At 36.6% G+C, this 23,080-nt stretch overlaps 1 protein-coding gene across 2 annotated transcripts in view; it reads left to right on the forward strand.

Moving 5' to 3' along the window:
- Positions 1 to 23,080, forward strand: part of LOC149807031 (uncharacterized) — an 88,773-nt gene that overhangs the window by 43,201 nt on the left and 22,492 nt on the right. For both annotated transcript variants that reach the window (XM_089960896.1, XM_089960904.1), the window contains exons 8-13: positions 2,431 to 2,572; positions 4,972 to 5,065; positions 10,468 to 10,636; positions 12,516 to 12,634; positions 14,197 to 14,317; positions 16,307 to 16,446. In XM_089960896.1, coding sequence (XP_089817022.1) covers positions 2,431 to 2,572; positions 4,972 to 5,065; positions 10,468 to 10,636; positions 12,516 to 12,634; positions 14,197 to 14,317; positions 16,307 to 16,446 — 785 coding nt within the window. The remainder of the gene's footprint in view (positions 1 to 2,430; positions 2,573 to 4,971; positions 5,066 to 10,467; positions 10,637 to 12,515; positions 12,635 to 14,196; positions 14,318 to 16,306; positions 16,447 to 23,080) is intronic.

Here is a 23,080-nt window from a genome sequence, read left to right on the forward strand (position 1 = left end):
TCTATCCGGTTAATCTCAATATTTGCTACAGAAGTTGGAAAACGATTTTTAAAAAAGCTGTTCAGATCACCCTTAGAGTTAACCATTTGATCCAGAATCAAAACACAAAATCTATTCGATCAAAACACAAAATCTATTCGCTATCCTACATTTTGCTGACTGGCCCCAGTCTAATGTACCTATCTGACTTCACCCATATCTCATCTAGAAACTTACACTCCTCTTCTGACACTCACATTCTCATTGTTCCCACTGTTAAAACAAAGTCCTATGGACAGTGTTCTTTTCTGTACAAGGGCTCAAGTACATGGGATGAATTGCTCGAAGATCTTAGACCCAAGGATACTGTAATCTCATTTAAGAGTGCTCTTAATACTCACCTATTTGGACTACAGACTTAAATCCTTAATAAAGTTTACTTGCTTAATTATGATCAGCATGCTTTTATTTTGTAATTTCATGGTGTTTGTTCTTGTAAATCTTGTCACTATGTTTTTATGTGTTATCTAATAAAGCACTTAGAGCTTCTAAAGATTAGGCGGTGTTCTAAGTGTACATAATTATTATTATTTTTGATTTTACTCACCAGGCTGCAAGGCCAAGTGAGCTTATGATATGACCTTGCTTCTGTCTTGTTTCATCCATCTTGGAATATGGATTTATATCATCAAAATGTCATCTGAGTTTGATAAACAGCCAGATCCATGGTTAGCAATGAGATTATCATGGGTCTCATTCCCTAGCCGTGATACATTCTTGAGGCCATATTTCTGGTCCAATTTTGGTAAAATTTGGAACATAATGCTTCTGTCATTAAGATTTCAGATAATTTAGATGATGAGCTAGATCCATGCATACTAATGATGTAATCTTGCATCTGATTAGCTGAGCTTGCTGCCCATATGGGGGTCATATTTTTTATCCAGTTTTGATCAGACTTTAAATATAGGCTTATATCGTCAAGATCATGGTTTATTTTGATAATAGCAAGATCCATGCATATTAACGAGGTAATCTAGCATGTATTTGGCTGACCTTGTAACACTCTCAAGGCCTGGTTTTTGATATTGATCATACATAGAAGATATGTTCATATTATCAAGATCTCAGAGGGATTAAAAAATGAACAAGATTCTTACTAATGGGGTGATCTTGCATCAGACTGGCTAGGCTTGTTGCCAGTTTCTCGTCTGATTTTGATCAGATTTGAAATATTGGTTTATGTCATCATGATATTGGATGGGTTTAATAATTAGTGAGATCAATGCATAATAATGATGTAATCTTGAATTTCATTAACTAAGCTTATTACCACTATTGGAGCTATGTTTGTGATTTGATTTTGATCAGGCTTGAAATGCATGCTTATATCGTCAAGATCTTGTACTGTTTAATGAACAAGTGCCATGCATATTTATGAAAAGATCTTGCATGTGATTGGCTGAGCTTATTACTACTCAGGAAGCCATCATTCTGATCTGACCTTAATCAAAATTGGTATATTGCCTTATACCATCAAGATAATAAGCAATTTAGAAAGTAAACAGGAGCCATGCATATTAATGAGGTGATCTTGTTTTAGCTTGATACAGCCCATTACCACTCATAAAGCCATATATTTGATCAGCTGGATTCATTATCATCCCAGTCATGAGTGACTCCAGGTCTGAGCAAGAAACTACATATTAATTATGCATTTATCTATAAAAGAATTGGTATCAAGATAAAATAAAATAGTTAAAATCAACATTACATAAAGTTTGGGAGATAGTTTAAATAGGACACATTCTTACAATACTGCATAAATCTGCTTAGTGAAATGGTCAACTGATTAGTTAAGTTTTGTCGGTAAGCCATATCAGGCCATTTGGGCCTCTTCTTTTAAAGAAGTCGTACATAATTCAATGCATATTTGTAATAAAAAAAAAACATTGACATACTTGCCTGTCACATGTTACCACTCCTGATCACAGTCTATCTTCATGGACAGGGCCATCGGGGCCATAACTTATATTTCAATAGCTTTTCTTTTGTCCTTGGAATATAACATTTTATATTCACTTGTTCCAAGTAGCATTTCTTCCCTTGGGTCATGTCAGATCCTCATGAGGTTATGTCCTTATAATATAGACCACTTGTCTTGTTTGGCAGGGAGGGGGTAAACCATGCTTATATTTTTATAAAACACATTTCTTGCTAACTCATGGATGTAAGTAATTTACTTACAGTTACATTAAAATCTTGAATAATTCTTAACATCAATCACTCAAATACTGGGCATCAGTGTCCAGTCCAGGTTTAACGCATTCACTTGTCAGCAACATCAAGAAACTATTTACAACCATAAACTCGAAAATAAACTTTGGTCCCACAGTATTTCAAGTATTAAAGTTCTGCTGTATATATTTGTTTCTTTGTTTTCCTTTCCAGACACAAGTAAAAAAAGTGAGAAGGAGAATCAGGGTGATTCTCCAGCTAAAGAGAGACCCAGGGAAGCATCCTCAGATAATAGTTCAAACAAGGAGAGCAGGCCAGATGATTATTTTTTAGTAGCTCTCAAAGAACAAGAAAGGTACCCAGAAATTTATTTGTTCTGTATAGTATACTATCCAGTTAAGAACAGTTAACAAATATATTGCCCTGTATAGCTACATAGTATTGTGTAAGGCCATGTATTGCGCTATATAGGTACACAGTATCCTCTTAAGCCATATATTGCCTTGTATAGCTACATAGTATCTTATTATGCCATATATTGCCCAGTATAGCTACATGATGTCCTATTAAGCCATGTATTGCCCTATATAGCTACATAGTATCCTGTTAAGTCATATATTGCCTTATATAGCTACATAGTATCCTATTAAGTCATATGTGACCCTTTGTAACTAAATTGAATCATGTTAAGTTTCATTACACTCATCTCATGACTTACTGTGCAAATGCATTGCCTGGAATAATCAGTACATTTTTTAACTTATTGGACATTATCAAGCAACGTTTGGGTGCTGTTAGGCACACACAGGACACAATAAGTTTTTTGCTTCATATTTAACACATACATCATAGTTAAAGGTGCTTCAGAATTGGTGTCCACATCAAATATAGACACTGTATAAATTGCTCATTGACCAGACAGATGATTTGATGGCCTAGCTATCAAATGTTAACGTCTGATGACATTCAAATGGCTGTTGATAGGCTTGTTTTTGACATTGAAAAAAATCAAGGGAGAAGGAGAAATTGTTGTCTGTAGGTTCATTGAAAGACAGAACAAGACAAATTCCACAGTAGTAACAGCAAGAGATATGAATGTCCAAAGGTGTCCTATTTGCAGGAAATAGCTAGGTTGTATTGTATTGGGCCATATATTTCCCAGAATAACTGCATAGTAGGCTATATATAGCCCAGAATAGGTACACTGTATTGTATTAGGCTATTTATAACACGTGACTGCAAAGAACACAAAATCTTGATGAGGTGATGTCAGATTTCTGTCAACATAGTTTGATGTTGGATGTGTATTTTATGGGAATGATTGTGTTGGTTACTTCTCTTCTTGCCTTCATGTGTATTTCAATGCATTTTCGTACACATGATATAAAACTATAGATAACACCATTTTTCAAGACCAGTGTTATCGTAACCTTAATGGGAAATGCAGTAGCTCAGTCAGTTGATGGAGTGTCAGACTCATAATGCTAAGTCCACAGTTTTGATACTTCCCAGACCAACCTGAGTCAGCTGCCTTTGTGTTTCCTTCAAAAAGGCACATAGCTACCATATCCTTGGCATGATATAGCCTGTATTGTGTTGAAAGTGCCATTAAAACCAATAAAAACAACAAGAAAAATTAAGCCTAACAATCTTTTATTTTCTTGTTTGGAGTACATTATTACCTGTTTACTTTTATAATGATTGATCCTGCAAATATAAAGATTTCATTTAAATATACTCTTTAAAATCTATTCACATATTCTAGCAATTCAGCTTCTGTGTTGTGGCCACAAAACTTTGAAGATGTGATGGTAAACAGTTTTGTATGTAATGTTAATTACATTTTAACAAGAATATTCACAATAGTACTATAATATTTTATAAAAGGTAATGTTGTCTAGATAGTGTAAATTTTACTTTGAAAAATGTCACATTATGTATAAAAACTAAATCTTGTGATGGGACAGAACCTCTCTGTATGGGCATCACAGGCCATGATAATGTAGGGGCAACCATCAGTAAGGATGTAGTAGGGCTAAGAAGGTGTAGAGTAACAGTGAATTCGACAGAAAGCTGCAAAATTCACAACAACAGCTTACTGGCCTGGGAAGAACCCATAAAGTGTTTCATTGGTACCATTAAAATAAAACAAAATGAACTTTTGTTGAAAACCATCCAGGTATAAAAAGTATTTGAAACATGGTGGATTCAATGTTCCCGTCAATGTATTAGTTCATTTAATAGGTAAGAATTACATAAGTTTTCTTGGAGCTCAAATGTTCCCAGCTTAGTTATTAAAAGAAAAAACAATTCACCACTCCGGTGGCCCAGTGGCTAGAGTGTCTGCCTTGGATGCGGGAGGTTGTGGGTTCGATCCCTGGCCGTGTCATACCAAAGACTTACAAAAATGGTACTAACAGCTGCCTCGCTTGGCGCTCAGCATTAAGAGGTTAGTGTGAGGATTGGTTGGCCTGGTGTCAGGATAATGTGACTGGGTGGGACATCATGCTACTTTAAACTGCCACAATGCAGACATCGTAGCGATATGACTAAAAAATTGTTAAAGCTACGTTAAAAATCTAATTCGCTCACATCACACAAACAAAAGAACTATTCAGTTTTTCAACATTACATTGGCAGAGTGATTTTACATTGCAGAGTTCCTGATAGCAGCACTAGTCCTAATGAAAGTAATTAAATAATAATCATTTTTCTTTTGTAACATTACATTGGCACAATGATTTTACATTGCAGGGTTCCCGATAGCAGCAGTAGTCCTATTGAAAGTAATGTAAATACTATTAATGGTGCTCCCATATTTGGGCAAAACCTCACAGAAAAAGTTACAGTAAGTATAATACTGCATTAGTGAGAATTGTTTTTTTTACCTCACTCTACAGAGCTGAGATAAACTTTTGTTACTATTTCTCGTCTTAGCATTAGGGTCTACATTGATAAAAGTAAGTGTGTGTATGTGTGTGTTGATCGACTTTTGACTTTTGACATCACAATGTTTCCTTAATACCAAGTATAAAGAAAGTTCATTAATAGTACATGAAAAGTAGAATAGAGGTATGCCTACATTCTCTTTGTGCAAAAGCACACAGCTTCACCTGATAACTGCCCTTATTTTAGAAGCAAGTCTGAACTGTAAACCTATACCATGATTCATCAGATTTGATAAAGGATTTATCTTGATTAGCATTATGTTCTTGTCACAAAAGTTGGTCAGTGACAAGTATTTCATGCTTTAGTAATTTTGGTTCAGTGTCAAGCTCTCTTAATACCAGAACCATCAGATAAAGTGAGTGCATCCCTATTAGTCCTAGAACCTTGCAAGAAAAGGTCATTGTGACTTACATTTCATGTTTTAGTGTCTTCTTAAAATTAAGTTTTGCATTTAACTTGTGACCACATTGGTGTTTTTATTAGCTACACTGATCATAAAACAGAAGAGCATATGGGATTACCTGTTGTCAATTGTGGGAAATCAGTCCATCCATTTACACAAGTTTGTCACTGCTTCTGCTAACCGACTTGGCAGATTACCATGAAACATGTTTAATGCATTCATCCCAAGGTATTTGTTGTTGTAGGGTTTAATGCCATTTTTCCGCACACAATAGGCTATACATGGCGGCCAGTATTAATGGTGGAGGAAGAACCCGGGAAAACCTCGGAAAGAACCACCGACCCACGAGAAGCTACTGGCAAGCTTTCTCACGTACCCACATTGGCTGAATCCGAGACTCGGACAAGCGCAGTTTGAGGTGAGATGGCAGTGATCCGTAACGGAGAGCACGTTAGACCACTCAGCCACTTGGGGCCCCCTCATCCCAAGGTATAGTTGGTCCTACATGGAAACGGTGCTGCTCAGGCATCTAGTATGGCCACACCAACAACTATCTTGAAAATCTGGTCATCACTACTCCTCCTAGTTGGATGAATTTCATGGAAAGATTTGTGATGTTTGGTTGTTCATATTGAGATGCGGTTTTCACCAAAATGTTTCTTATGATATTTAGTTGAAATTTGTTCCCAACTTGAGCAATCAATATAGCTACCACTGAGGCTGTCTTGGAAATCTTTTATCACTACTCCTCCTGAATGGATCATTATTTCAATATGGGGGCTTACTAAAACACTTCTTACGATGGCTAGTTGAACCTAAATGATAATGTTTCTGATTAGGCATCCATTATGGCCATCACAGCAGCCATCTTGAAAATCTTGTGATTGCTACTACTCCTGAATTGAAAAGTATATCAGCACATGGTTTTAACCAGACTTTTTATAATGTCTTGTTGGTCCTCATTAAAAATGCTGCAATCACAACATCCAATATGGCCATGAGAGTGGCCATCTTGAAAATCTTGGTGTTGCTGCTCCACCTGAGTAAATGGTCATATCTGCATTGGGTTTTCACTAAAATACTTCTTATGATTTTGTTGGTCCTAAATTAAAATGGTTTTGATCTGACATCCAATATTGATACCAAAGTGACCATGCTATACTAATTAAACAATGATTTTATACATCTTTCTTACTACTTCACTCTCATAAAAAAGAATGTCTCTATGACCTATGTTTTGCATTAAGTTTATGTATTTAGGTTATGACTCCATGGGTTTTTGGCACACTGTATTCATACAATCCTATTTAGAATCTTTAAACTTGGGATGCATTTTGGTGAGCACTATGCCCTTATTTCAGTAGTAGGTCATTATGACCCATAATTTACACTTCACTGACTTGTGTTACATTTTATGTTGATATTTATTTCTCAAACTGTACATGCTAAAAGTCATGACATGGATGAAACACATCTCTGTTACTACCACACCCTTACAACAAAAGCGGCTCATTGTGACTGTATTTAATCTTTTAATGGCTATGGCTGCATTTAGCTTATGATGACACAAGTTTTTGGAATGTCTCACTGTCTTACCTAGCATCATGAAACTTTGTGATTGGATGTATATTGACAAGATCTACATCCCTCTATGCCAAAAGAAGTCTCTCTGACATATTTCGTGCATCTGTGACTTTGTTCAAATTGTTTGCAAAATTTTCATTTCTTTATTGCTCTGTATGTTGCAATCATAAAACTTGATAGTTTGGTTGATTTTTGTTATTACTACTAACTTAAAACCAATAAAGGTCACTTTGACCTAAATTTGATGCTTTATTAATGTGAGTTGAGTATTTGTGTTCATTACCTTATTAATTCATCAATGCTAAACCTATGTGCATCCTAGCTTACTCGGAAGGCCCTTTCTGACCAGTGCATTTGGAATAAATAAATGTTATTCAATGATAAACTTTCTATATTAATGACTGTACATATATATATATATATATATTAAGATAGGTTGAACTCAGCTGGTTAACTGTGAATAGGGCAAGTTATGAATTTGCCTTATTGCTATAAATAGAATTTACCTACATGACCAGATGGGCACTGCTATATTGCTTACAGACAAGCAGAACAAAACCAGAGTGTACACATTGTGATGCTTACACTGAACTATACCTTACACTCGGTGAACTAGGTTGCTCTGCTTATATCAATGTGTACAAAAAAGCTGTAAGGTAATTTTACCCATCATCCTCAGTAAGCTCTACCTTTAAACTTAGCAATCATGTTGCGATGTTTGTCCATAGGATTTAAGACACTGCACACATGGGGCTATTTTTAAGCATGAAGTCATTATGCATGGCATCACCACCACCTAAGCCATAACCTGCCCTATTAGTATAAAAATTAGATAAGTGAACTGCATGTTGTATGTGTTGCAAATGACGCCTCACCTGTAGCAGTTAATCAAGGTAATTATTTGATGTATTACTCAAAACTTATGACTTTGACCCAGTAAAATCTGGCTTCTAGAGGTGGATGATAATAATAGTTTGTCAAGCACGTTTTAAGAACAATAAATAATGCAAAAAATGTTTTTCTTTTCTTTGTCAAATCATTATGGCAGCTTTACTTTGATGTCTTTTATGATTCATTATCGTACCTCCACTTTAATGTTTTTTTTTTAATTTCTTGTATGCCCTATCACAGTATTTAGGTATGTAGGTAGCATTAATATAGTTGGTTGGGTGGGTAGGTAAGTAGGCTAGTGGTTTTAACAGTATATCATCATAATACTTGTTATTTAGTGTCATTCTAAGTTCAAATTTTAAATGATTAAAAGTTGTAAAGATGAAAGATTGCATAGTTAGACAATGGGCCAAGATCCTGTTGGTCTGAATTCATTGGCTGCATGATAATGTTTATTGTTGTTGTTGTTGTTGTGGGGTTTAACGCCATTTTGCAGCACATGATAGGCTATACATGGCGGCCAGTATTAATGGTGGAGGAAGAACCAGAGAAAACCCCGGAAAGAACCACCGACCCACGAGAAGCTGCTGGCAAGCTTTCTCACATACCCACATTGGCTGAATCTTAGACTCGAACCGCCGCAGACAGAGGTGAGATGGCAGTGATCCGTAACGAAGAGCGCTTTAGACCACTCGGCCACTCGGGGCCCCGATAATGTTTATAATGGGTACTAGTGAAATTAAAGAGCTATGTAAACGGTGGTTACTCTTTTTTTATACAGTTGCCATAAGGTGAAGCCTACTAAGTTCAAGTGTTCCCCATTTACCTATTACCAGTTTTGTTTCTAACCAATATAAACATCTACCAAACTTTGTACACACATGCACCTGGCTTAAAGAAGAATTTTTTTATCTCAAGGTGAAAAGGTCAAGGGACATGGTCATTGTGCTTGAAAGAAGAAAAATGGTTTCTATACTTAACTTGAGATGTCTACCATCTTCCCTTTACCAAACATTGTGGATGGCTTCTGCATGGAATAACCATATCATTTTTTAGGTCAGGGTCACTGTAATGGAAAGAAAAAAAATGGTTTATGCAATATGTCGTTGTAATCTACATTTGCCAAACACTGACTGGTTTGCACTTGGGTGATGGTTATTACGACTAAAAAAAATAAAACTTGTTTGTGCAAAATAACATTTGTTCTGCATGAAATACATGGACCAAACTTAATGGATAGTGTACACTTTGGACAGTGCAGAAGCTTACTGATTTTATTGTACAAAAATCAAAGGTTAAGGTCACTGCAACTGAAAGAAGCAAAGTGGTTTCCACTCCATAGCATCGGCTCTGTATCACAAACACGGACCAAACTTTATGGATGACTTGGGTAAAGAATGAGGTAATTGATTTTGGTATGAAAACTGACAGGTCATAGTGTCTGTGACTGAAGCATGAAAAACATTTTTTAGCTCATAAATTTCAGTTATCAGCCATTAACTTTCACCATGGTAAGAAAGAAGTCTTATGATTTGTGGGTTAAAAGATAAGCAATCATGGTCATTGACAAGGAGAAAAAAGGTCTTTGCATAATAACTTAGATATAAACCTTGTTATTTGACCCAAGTTCATGGTTGGTTTGTGCCCGAGGTATAGAAGCAGTGTATTATAATGGGGGTCAAAAAGGTCAAACATTTGGGTCATTATGGCTGAAAGAAAAATGGGTTTTGCCAGATAATTTTGTGACTGGCTTACATTAGGATAATAAAGAATCCTAATAGATCTATGGCCATGCTCAATCTGAATCTTAAGAACTTAAGCAGCATTGACAAAGCATCCAGCATAACGGCCTTTCTGTATTGGGTAAATATTGTTAATGTGCCATCATTGCAAACAAGGGACATTCTTTGTTGGGTCCTTAAATTCAACCAAGACATCCATGAAAGTTGTCATCCCATGAAAATTAGTGAAGCCACAATGTGGATGGATAAAAAATTCTGATGAGGAAGAAACGCATTGTATGTGCTGGACTCCATGGCCTATCTTTTGAATTGATGCCCGTGTGTTCATTACATTATTTCACTATATACATTTCAACATTATTGGATCTATACCAAACTTTTTTTTTGAATACATTGCAACCAGAACCATTCCATACATTATGTGCATAATGCTACAAGTACAGTTTGAGTTACTTGCAGACATTTTATCTACATCAGTGGTTGATTGATATCTTTTTATAAACTAGTATTCTTATTAAAGAATTTATGCATACATTTTTGTTTTTGTCTTCTTCTTATCTGCTTGTATCGAAATCGTGTTAGGTGATAAACAAATTTGTAAAAACTTTAATTTTCTCTGTGGGTTAATGTAACATTGCATGATGTCTTAGAGTTGACAGATAAGTACTTTTGTTCTTAAAGGGTGTCTATACCTCCCCTAATGGTGCTGTCAGCAGCACAGGGTTTGTGTTTGGCGAAAACCTGGCAGAGAGGGTTATTCGAGATGCAAATGCTCTCGCAGCATCCACTTCACCAAGCAAAGCTGAAGAAAGCAATCAGTCTCCAGACTCAACAGAACTTACAATTGCAGGTATGCATCTTGTACTTGAATCATCTTCCTGTAGAAGCAGTATTGGAATGGGGGAAGATTTAGGATATTTAGTGGTCCCTCACTCTAGTTCATCTCAGTGCAGCATAGTTCCTCTTGAAACATGGGTCTGATAATAAGCGTAGTTTTGAGCCTACCTCAATATAAATCAATCTCACTTACTATATATACTCACTTATAAGTCTGATCAAACTGTAAACAACAAAGATCCAAACTGCAGTAGCATAATGTGCCTGCAGGATCTATCATGCTCTACTGATTATTCCTAACAAATTGCACAGACCCAGATCTTCCAGCACATTATGTGATAGCAGATCCGAGTCTGTGCAGTGGGACTCATCTTATGTGTGAGTATATATGGTACAAGGCAGGGCAGTTTTATTGTTTCCTGAATGGCATTATTGTGAAGGACCACTACATTTTGTTTTATAGAGAATTCTGGGAAAAGAAGTCAAAGATTACATGCTTTTGGCCACTACTTCCTGAAGCAGGCATTATATTGGAGTTGCCTAGTCCATTTCTTCATCCATACATGTATATGTGCAGTGATCCATTCTCCCCGTTTAGGTTGAATTTCTGTTAATAGAATGATCAAGAAAAACATTACCTTTCTCATAGTTAAGTTTGACAAAGTAAACATTCACCTTTATAAAGCATATGATAATTTACCAGGTATCAACAGGAATATTAACTCATTAACCCCTGGCGCTCCATTTAAGTGTCACGAGGTAGTATCCTTCTTCTGAGCTCTTTAGCATCAAGTTCATTTAAGAGACACTAAAAAATTACAAAATTACAAATTTCTAGTCACATTACAAAATACAGAGGGATAAACATATATTTTGAGACCAGATTTTTTTACATCAAAAATTTGCTCATGGTTGAAATCTAATTTTTGTATCTGGATTTTAGACTTTTTGCCTCAGCTCTAAGGCAAACTGGTCTGAACTGCACAGAGACAGGAGAACCTTTGCAAAAAGCAGGATAAGATAGGGATCAGGTCACAAAATGATGGATCCAGTAACCAAAAGAAATGAAACAAAAGAAGAAACAAAGACCTTTAACTTTTACCCTTCAGCTAATTCGCAAGTGAAATAGCCACTGAGAAACAACATTTTTAATACAACTAGGCCACAGACTAACCTAAAATCTATTGCAAGCTGATTTATTTGTTTAATGTGTTTCCTACTTGCTTTTCGTTCTCCGTTACGGATCACTGCCATCTCACCTCTGTCTGCGTGGGTTTGAGTCTCGGACTCAGCCAATGTGGGTATGTGAGAAAGCTTGCCAGTAGCTTCTCGTGGGTCGGTGGTTCTTTCTGGGTTTTTCCCGGGTTCTTCCTCCACCATTAATACTGGCCGCCATGTATAGCCTATCCTATGCTGAAAAATGGCGTTAAACCCCACAACAACAACAACAACAACAACAAAAATCCTACTTGCTTTTCAAGTGAAAATGACAAAAAATCTCCAGGGGTTAATGAGTTAAGAAATAGAATGAAGGATTCAGCTTGGTGTAGACAGCTTTGAAACCTTCCACCTCAGCTTTACAGAGATGTTTCAGTAACACACTCACATCATGCCTAGTTAAGTACACTTTTGCCATCTAATGTTTACAGTGAAGAAAGTATAGAAGTTTTGAAAGCTAAATTATTTGTTGGATGAGTATCCATTGTGAACCAGTCAACATGGCCATAAGCTGGTACTACCGTGTGAATGATTTAACTCCATTACACATAGGTTGCATTTCATGTTCTTTTTACCACTGTTTCTACTTTTGTGAAATATTACCAAACATTAGATTGTTTGTGTTTCTTTTGTCCTCCATTTTGATGTTACCAGCATTTTCCTTTGTGTTTCAGAGAAGGCCCAGACTCTAGAGGAGTCAGCACGGGAGTATCAAGCAATGCATGACAGAAAGAGGAAATTAAAGGAGGTGGAGATATTGACAGGGGAAGAAGATGAGTCCAATGTTCTTCAGGTACTGTAGTGAAATTTAATTCACGTTTTCCCTATCTGTATGGATAGAGACTTTACAGGCAGAATGTTTGTGCAGAAAATCCTTTACATAACCTTATGTGATTGTTTTCCTGTCTGAGATGAGGTGGGGAAAAAGCGTTTTGATTAGCATGTCATTACTCTAACAGTTGTCAATATTGTCATCAAATAACATCACATTGTGTTTTCTATTTCTTTTCTTTTAGTTAATTTCAGAACCTAATTTATCTGTGTTTTAAATCATTGCCGAGTTTCGAGCAAATTCTTCAGTGTAAATCAAGCTTAAAAACTCTTTAAAGGTAAAATAAGTTTTCAGTGGATAATTTGTTCTTTAAATGCTCTCAGTGAACCAGTTAGGAGACATTTTGCTCAAAACCCACTTTTTTAAACCTTTGAATGTAAAAAAAGAAAAAAAAATATTCCACTAACTTTTGACCCAGTCATGAATGTGTCACTTTTGTTGGATTTGCCTGGGAATCCAGTGATACAGTAATCATGTGCAGAATCCCACACGGATCTCCTGCACATGTGCATGAATAAGTTGTCTCTTGTTGTGTTAAATCAACATTAGGAGAAGTTCATCCTTTTAACAGGGTGAACTTACTCCTGCTTGGTGACACAGGTAGAGGTAGCAAGCTCAGCATTTCCATATTTCTTTACCTTTTCACCCAGTGTAGTGTGATATGGTAATATATTTACCAGGGCAAGCAATTTTACTTAGTAAATTCTGTTTCTCTGATATTACTTACCTGATCACATCACAGATAATCCCTCCCACCCATCCCCACGGTGATTCTATTAAAAATTTATATATTTATATATATATATATATATATATATATATATATATATATATATATATATATATATATATAAACTGGTATAAACTACATTTGGTAGCCACCAAGCAATTAGAAAGGGGAGTTAACCTGCAAGAGTTACAAACATGGGGTTTTCCATTGATATCTAGCTGGTCCCAAATGAAAATGGTGCCGATGTGACATCCATTATGGCCAAAATAGCAAGAATCCTGAAAATCTTATTACTGAAAGTTGTATTGACATGTTATTTTCACCAACTTAAATCTAGTTGACACTTGTTTGCAAGGGAAGTTTGTTTCTGAGATGGCGTTTTTGCCATGTTGAAAAGCTTGTTATAGCTACTGCTGAATGGATGGTCATGTCAGTATACTGTTTTCACCAATTGACTTCAAAAGCTATCTAAATAAAATATGAGGATCATAATTCCAACATGGTCACTACAGCAACCATCTTGAAAATCTTATTTATTGCTCAAAAATATCAGAGCTGGATTCACCCCATACTTAAAAAAAAGAAATTGTCTTATTTTTAATTCAGCTAAATTCTTTTGGCCAGCAAAGTGATAGTCCGTTCAAGGGACTTGTGTTGGTCTGTAGACTTATCTCCTTTATGGGGGTAGAGGTGTGGTGTGAGAGAGAGGTGGATATATTTATGCTTACCATTTCTGTAGTATATTTTTGGCATCCAAATATCTTTGCTTATGCATATCTTCTATCTTTTTCAGGCCAATGCTAAATTGTTTGTGTTTGACAGTTTGCAACAGACCTGGATAGAGCGAGGAAGAGGATTAATAAGGCTAAATGACATGAAAACTTACGACAGTATATCCTTCCAGTCTAGACTAGGTAAGGGTTTTTTGAATAAGTAAATAGGGTACTGGTTATGTTATTATTGTCACTTGTTGTGTCTATCAGTCAGTTTACCTCAAAAAAAACCTTTTACACCATCTAAATTGTTTGAGGGAGTCCATTCATAATTCAGTTTTCCTTATAACCTGACTTCATATAAACTTTTGAGGCAGTTTATCTGTAATAACTTTTCTGATAACCTGAACTCCATCTAAACTGTTTGAGAGTGAGGGATCCTTTTTGTTGTTATATTTTAAGAGAGTAAGTGGATGTCAGTGGTTTCGGATTCTGGATGCAGCCACTGAGGGAGTAAGGGGTGGTTGTCAAAAGTCATGAGGGAGTAAGGGATGGGGGGTCAAAGGTCGTGAGGGAGTAAGGGGTGGGGGTAAAAGGTCATATTTTTGTTGGTTATCTGGACTCGGCCCTTTAACTGGGACTCCATCTACACCAATCAAAAGAGAGACCATATTTGACATGATGTTTGACAAGATGGTGAGGGGTTTTGTATCCTTGATGCAGACAGAAATGGGTGATGGGTCAAAAGTGGACAAAAATATGTTGATATTTGCAGTGGCTTACATTTCCTGAATTTAGTTTTGACTGTGTTGCTTTTATCATTGTATGTGAGTGAATGATGAAGTGCCAAAATATGTTTTTGTGAATAAACAGCCTTATTTTTATTGTGGTCATATAAACAAAATATTTATGGAGTTAAAGTCAAAAGGAATTGTTAAAAATAAGCTTCAGTAAAATTTTGCTGGAATTATTTGTGTTTGAATGTCTCAGATATTTGTAAAATTTCAAACTACCAAAAACAAATGGAGTGTATTATATTAGTTATTAAGATCAGTAACAAAAGTTGACTTCATATTTGTTCATGATTATTTAATTCCAAACAGTTTTAGTCCTGTCTACTGAAACAAATCCCACTTATTTATTTCTTCAATTATGCTTGAATTGCATACTTTTGTGTATTAATGTTTTAATGTGTATTTATTTACAAATGCTCAGGGCTACTATCCCAATACAAAATGATGCTCTGGTCATGGCTTAAGTGGATCAATTTATCTTTCAATCTTTCTGCCTCAAATAATAACAAAAGTTGGAAAATTGCATGGGGTGGGTGGGGGTGGGGAATAGTTTCGCTGTCTTATCAACATAGGCAAGATCATCATAGAAGACAATAAAGTACATTCACGAATTGCATAGGACAGTACATATTTAAGCCATGTCACAGAGTTAGTTTGGTTGTATTGGGAGCTGTGCACCTTGGAAGTGCCTTCTCTCTCCTAGTATGGTAATTCCATATAAAAAATTAAAATGTAAAAAAAGATACAGTTTTGAGATTTATTTAAGGAACAAAGCTAAATAGTAATGATCACCAAGCATGCTTAGTTCTGAGTTCCAAGAAAATCTGCTTTCCTCCCATGAGTCATGCAGGAATTGAGAAATGTTTTGAGTAATGGGTTTATTAAAAGAACTTTTGACAAATAGGGTTGGTGTATTCTTCTTACATATGTGTTTTTGCACAAACACAGTTATGGCTTGGATGGAAAATTTAAAGGCCAGTGATATGTATCTCTTTTTTTGCAACGCAGTTATGCACTTTGCAGACACTCTTAAGCATAATTTGTTTCTGTGAAACTGGTCTTTCATAGCAGTGTAAAAAAATTGTGGTCACTGGTCGTGCTTTGCGGGTGACAACTGACAACAGTGCGTTTATGTACTGAAATCAGTTTATACATGACAATTGTGGTCTTAAATTACTCTTAGCAAAGGCTGCTGAATACAGGTTTTACTGAGTAATATTAATACCTATATTTATGTGCATGGTATTTATTCAAAAACCAATTTTCCCCTGTGTACAAAGGCCACTTTTTCCTTTTCCCATGGGTGAACCATATTTACAGATTTGACTATCTTTATGTGTTGCATCTTCCATATATTGTAGACATATACTTGAAATGCTTTTATTTTTTCTTACAGTGATGAGAACACATGGAAGCCTGAGGGTGATTCTCAATACAAAAATTTGGCCAGGGATGATGGTGGAGAGGGCCAGTCAAAAGAGTATAAGACTAACAGGAACAGATGGGGAAGAGGGAGTCAAAGTTTTCCTTCTTGTGGTAAATGCTAAGTACACTCTTATAAGCACTTTTCCACTCTACCAGTACTTCAGTAGTTTCTGTCAGGAAGGAATGTGTGGAAATTCCTGAGTAATTTTGTTACAGATTTAATGATATTGAAATCCTGTTTTCATTTTTCGAAGGGGCCCCGAGTGGTCTAACGCGCTGTCCGATCACTGCCATCTCACCTCTGTCTGCATGGGTTCAAGTCTCGGATTCAGCCAATGTGGGTATGTGAGAGAGCTTGCCAGTAGCTTATCGTGGGTCGGTGGTTCTTTCCGGGGTTTTCCCGGGTTCTTCCTCCACCATTAATACTGGCCTCCATGTATAGCCTATCGTGTGTTGAAAATTGGTGTTAAACCCTACTACAACAACAACAACAATCATTTTTCGAAACAAAATAGTTAAAAAAAATTATTGAAGTTTTATAAAATTGTTGTATTTATCACAAATGAATGTCGAATATAACAACCATAATTTTATTGATGAACCTTTATTCATAGGGCCAATCATGTCTTTTTTTAGAACAGAATTTGCAAGTCTACTTTAGCTTACAAATTTTTAAAGGTGTACTCAATGTATATAGAGTCCTGCCGATTTTCATGTATTTTCTTATTGTTTTGTTGTATGTTTTTTTTTTTTCTTTAAATTTCACTTAAATAAGGTTAGGGTACAGATCTTATTCTTGCAACTAAATGATTTCTACACTACTTTTTATTAGCTTGCATGTATAAAGTGCAAAAGAGCTTATGCTGTGATGACAGTGGTCACATGTCTATGATTATAGGCAGCAGGTTAAAATTTTTGTTTAGGGTTTTCATGGCTCATATGAAGGAACTGTGCCATTAAATTTCCTTTCCAAAAACTTTACCAGATGATAATGCATTAGGAAAATATTGACTACTTTGCAACTCCAGACCTTCCAAGTGATAAAGATGTTAGCCAGATGTTAACTTTAGCAAGTAGACGTTTTAGAACTTTTATTACTAAAAACAAGCCAAAAGATGGGGTTGAAATCTTGTTTTGCTTAGGTGGGCTGGATTTATATGGTAGTGAATGATTGGGTAAGTATTATTGAAGATGAATATTTTACTACAAAAATTATTTTCACTGTTATGTTCATAGTATACGCTTAACTTATTTAATTAAAAAAAATCTTACATTTAAAGCTGTCTTCCCTTGCTGACAGCATATTCAAGTTCATTTAAGGATTTGTTTATGGCTTGTAGGAAGGAAGATAGTATACATTTAAATTTCACTTCACTTGAATGGTATGTGCCTGAATTTAATACTGTTTTAACCAGTTTTAATTATTTCTTTTGCAATTTAAGGGAAGAAGGTTCAGGTTAAAGTTTGTGTTTGAGGTGTTATTATTACATGTAGGAGGTGGCTGTTCATTTCAGTTTTGATTCTGTGTTAAATATGTGTCTGGTAATATTTAATAAAAAAAATTTTAACTCAATTTTACCAATTCTTTGATCATGTACCATAAGGCCAAGTGAGTTTAAGGTAAAGCCTTAGGTCTATCATCCATTTTGCATTCATCTTCGTTTGCTATTTTCAGCATTTAAAAAAAAGAAAAAACACCTGACCAATTTTTTCTAAATTTGGTAGAGAGCTATGCTTCAAGTTTGCTCAAATCTGCCATCACATATGGAACCCATTACTGCAAATATGAAACATTAACAACTTTGTGTCAAAATCAGGTGAACAGAATTTGGCCAGATTTGACAGCCAGCATGTTTACATTGTGGTCTTAAGTTGTACAGATGGTGAAGATATGGCATTAAATATGGCCACCAATACTAGCATTAGAAAGTCCTTAAAATGACTGCCAAACCACTCAACAGGATTTGGCCAAATTTGACAGAAAGGATCCAGACATGAAGAGCTTTCAATTTTGTACAAATGAAAATTAGCTGTCAAAAAATGGCCACCATTACCAAAATGGAAACTCATTCAGTTACTTTAAAAAAAACTGCACAGAATTAAAACTGAATCTTTAGAATCTTAACTTGAAGGCTTCTAAGTTTGTACAGATGATGCTGATCCACTGTCAAATATGGCTGCTGTTGCTAAAAATAGACAATTCTTCCAGCAAAGTTATGACCCATGTTGGTTACACTCACCTACTTTCTTTTCACTAGAACAATTCCCTGGATCCTATTGGATTCAATAAAATTTGGTATGCAACTTTATATCGATGATGCATTGGCAGAGAGGAATTTTTTTTCTTGTATAATCATGTAATTAAATATTAGGTAATGTACATCTGTTTTTTTATCATGATGTTTAGTAATTATGTAAATACCCAATTAGACAAAAATTCTTCTTTTTTTATTAATGTATTAACCTGGTTACCATTGTGTGAAATTACAAGACAAAATGCCTAGTTAATTGTGAACCAGAAGGCAAGCTGTGCTGTGAGCAAGGTCTTATGCTGATAAAACTTTATCATATAAAACTTGAGAAGTAATTGTTTAGGAAGCTAAGATTTGCTTCGAAACTGGATCAGTTTGGTCTTCATTAGATATTATGATCACATTGTGTACATGTGTACATGCGAGCTAAGCTGTCTTCTGGCAGATTGTGTTAATGGTGTTATGCTTTAAGAAAAAGTTTGAAAAATTGCTTCTCTGTAAGCAGCAGGAGGGGCGAATCGGACATTTTGTCCAATCGTTATTTTGCTTAATTAATACTTTCTGCACTCAGCGGATCCGGTGTCGTCAGCGCCCAGTAAAAAAAAAACGACGACGGTCCATCCTACACGACGGTGACGTCATCTGGTTTAATACACTTTTCTGCGCGCCGATCCCAGTTTTGTCAGCGTCCGGTAAACACAGCGACGACCGCGTCGATGTCATCGCCCCCCCTGCTGCTAAGGGGCTATTTACAATGATCTTACAAACAGAGTGATTACTAACTCCTCCTCTTGTAGATCAGTTAGGTTATTTGACTGATCGGTAAGTCTAAAATTAATTCTCGTTAAAAACCGATTATGGCATCGCATATAGACCGGATTAATCGGGCTCTCAACGATTAAGAATCCGGGAGGGGCTGTTGGTGAAAATGAATAAAGGATATACCCCTGTTGAGCTTGATTTGATTGCTTGGTATCTACCTGGTAACTCCCTTCGATAACATCGCACACTAGATTGATTGCTATCACCGATGCGATATTTACGTTGTATGGAGCAATATGCCTACCACCATCTCCGTTATCGTGTTTGAGGATAATTGATGGACCGAGAAAATCATTAAGAGACTTTCTTAGTTCTGGCGCGTTGTATCCTGGAAACTTGAAATCGGGTAAATCGGCTTCTGTGATATTATACTCGGTTAGGAATTTTTGTTTATTATCATCGCTGTTATCGGATATTATTTTAACGATTCGTTCATTGATATATTCCATGTCTGATATAAGTTGATTTAACACCTCAACGTGTTTTCGTGCTTTTGTTTTCCGTAGTTGTTCTAGTTGCAATTGGTAATTACGATTAATCTCGATAAAAGCACCAGCGATATCATTTAAATTAACTGTGAACACTGTGGACGATTCAGGAGTTTCCTTATACTGAAAATACCACTGCATGGCATTCCTGTCTTGAAATATAAACCAACTGGGTAATAACGTGCTTTTCATAATAGACAAACCATCTCGATACCCGGGATTAATCTCATGATACGATTGCACATTCGTGTGCAAGTCCGCGGGGATTTCATTAGGTGGATTCTCGGGCCAACCTAGTATGGTTCTTATTGAACTGTTATAAATATCAACCATATACCCCGGTGTGCTTATTTCAATCGTCGACGATAACGTCGGTTCATGAACCGTAATAGCGATTTTTGATTCTTTTCCTGTGATCGATTTTATCCTGCGTTGAAATTCTTTATTGATTTGTTCTACTTGGTATGACCCAGTTGGTATTGTAACCTCATTCCAGTCTGGGGTTCCATCGGGTTTATTTGTCCATGCAAAAACCAGCGAGTTATTAGGTTGTTGTCCGTTAAATGCTTCCGCTCGGATATTAGGCCAACTGTGATATATTCGCAATTTTGCCAGCGCTATTTCCTTCACTGGAATCGGAGAGGGGAAGTTTACACTGAATTCTGGCTTCGTTGATGTTATAGATATCATATTTGTTTGTACCGGAGTGGTGTTCTCCGCGATCCGTTGAAGTAATTGAAACCCTTCGGGGTTCAGCGACATTATTGTTATTCGTCGTTTCTAGTGTTTAATTTCAACACCGAATATTAACAACCTGCTTGTTTTCAGGAGGATGTTTTAAGCCCATTGGAGTGGTTTCAGCGACGTGGTTTCCAGCTTCCAGTTGAAAATCCTCGATTTTTGACATCGCGGAGTCATACAACTGGACCATCGTGGAGAATTCAACATCGGATATAAATGAATTATCTATCGCCAACGAGATCAACCCGGATAATTTCGAGTATGCGTCGGATACTATTTGATGTTTTACTGTATACTCGTTGAGTTTTTTCTGAGAACACGATGATATCTTTCTAGTGATTGCGTTGGCGACTCCAGCAATTGTTGTCGCCGCGGAGATAGCGATTGGAACAGCGATCGGGGCCATCATGGTCACCGTGGATAAAATAACACCGGTACCGGCTACTATACCCGACACCGAGTACACGACCGCGTCGATGGTGGTTATTTTTCGACGGTATTGTTCGGAAAGCGTTTTCAAATTCGCGGAGAATTCTTTTACGGTATTGAATCGATATTGATGTGACGTCGGTGATACCTCTGATTCAATTACCTTGGTGGTCATTTTTATTTTAAAAGAGCTAGTGTTTTTAATTACTTAGATCCGCTACAAATTCCACATACCATGTAATGTTTGACAAGGTTAAATTTCTATCAACGGCTTCAATTGTAAACGGTTCAGTTGCGTCCTTGTCTATAATTGTTGATATTGTATTGTTAAACCCGAATGAACTTGACGATAATATATTAAATTTCATCAATGAAACCAGTGTAAATCGATAAATACCCTTAACAGTTGCGGTGATTTTTATTATATTCTGTGTAGGAGTCCAAGTTAATATTCCATGCTGAATCGTGTATACTGTGTTGATGGTGTTCCCATGAGGGATTTTTATTTTTGTCATTTCCGGTAGTCTGTTTTTAATCGCTGCAACATCAGTTTTGATTGTTCCTATTTCCTGTGTATGCGCGTCTATATTATTTATGATCGCTGTAACATCAAGTTTGATTGTTCCTATTTCCCGTATATGCACGTATAACCCCGCTTTGATCGTTTCAACATCATTTTTGATTGTTTCTATTTCCTGTCCATACGCAGTGATATCATTTATAGTTATTGTAATTTCATCCGGTTTGGTATTTTTTTTACCAAAGAATTTATCAATGGTGTTATCAGCCCTGTTAAAATTTTTTCGTAACATGTAAAATTGGCCCGACAGCGTTGTAAACTCCGAAATAGTACTTTTTATCCCCACAAGATTCGGTTCGGTTACCGTCGGGGTTCCAAAAAAACTAGCAGTAGTGAGTTGTATATCGGTGACAGACTTTTGTATCCCCTCGAACTGATTTGCTTGCGCGTCAAATTTATCATACAAATTTTTTAACGAATCCGACATGGATATATAATTGTTGCCAAGTGTACTTATTTTTCCATTTATCGTCAAGATGGATTCACCTGATTTAAGTCGTCCGTCATCGGTATACAACGCGATATTGTTCTCGGTGGCATCACGCTGTCGTATTAAAACGTCATTCAGCGACACATTACTGGATTTCAATTTACCCTGGCGGTCTTGAAATACAACTATTTCGCCCGGGTCAACACTGGTTAAATTTAACGTATCAGCGATTTCATCCTCGATTAGTTTTTTTATGTCATCGGTGGCGAGTGTTTCCATGGGTTTTTTCAGCGCCGAAACCGGTCGTCCCCAGATATCAATCATTATTATTGTAAAAAAAACCAGTTTTTAATTAACCCGCCGGGCCTCTACGACCCCACTAGTGTATTCGTTTACAACCACATGAGGTGGTTTCCGCGATGATGAAATCGCCGCGAGTACGTTCAATACCTCACGGCCGCATGTCGGTGGGTCACTTAATTTTTGTGTTGGCAGCGTGGAATAAAAAACCGGGGCTGAACACGCCCGGATATACCGCATGAACTCGTTCGGCGGGGCTAACCCGTATGAATCAAAATAGACGATCGCACGCGGATCAATTGCGTATGCAACCCAATGAGTTCCCGCTCCGGAGGATTTATTGAGGTTAATTATACCGGTTTCAATATTCCTTGGTTTTGTCGGTAATTGATCCCTCATAAAAACACCTCTGAAGTTTTTTATCGCTAACGCGTTTGCGGCATCTATTAAATCAAAATTAGACATAGGAGTCATTAAACGGTTCCCGGTAGTCTTAGACCCTTCCCCGAGTACCATGAATACGGGGTTCCCGGTAGTCTTAGACCCTTTCCGGCTACGGGTCGTTTTTTTTTATAGCCTTTCCCGGTTGCCTTCTTCAATGCCATTCCCGCCGCGGTACCAACGGCTCCTAACGCCGCCGCCTTCGCCACTGCTGGGGCCGCCGCGGCAATCAACGCTGGAATCGCAGCTAACAGCGGAAATA

Source organism: Sinohyriopsis cumingii, chromosome 1, assembly GCF_028554795.1.
Source record: "Sinohyriopsis cumingii isolate HCF-2022 chromosome 1, ASM2855479v2, whole genome shotgun sequence".
Lineage (NCBI taxonomy): Eukaryota > Metazoa > Mollusca > Bivalvia > Unionida > Unionidae > Sinohyriopsis > Sinohyriopsis cumingii.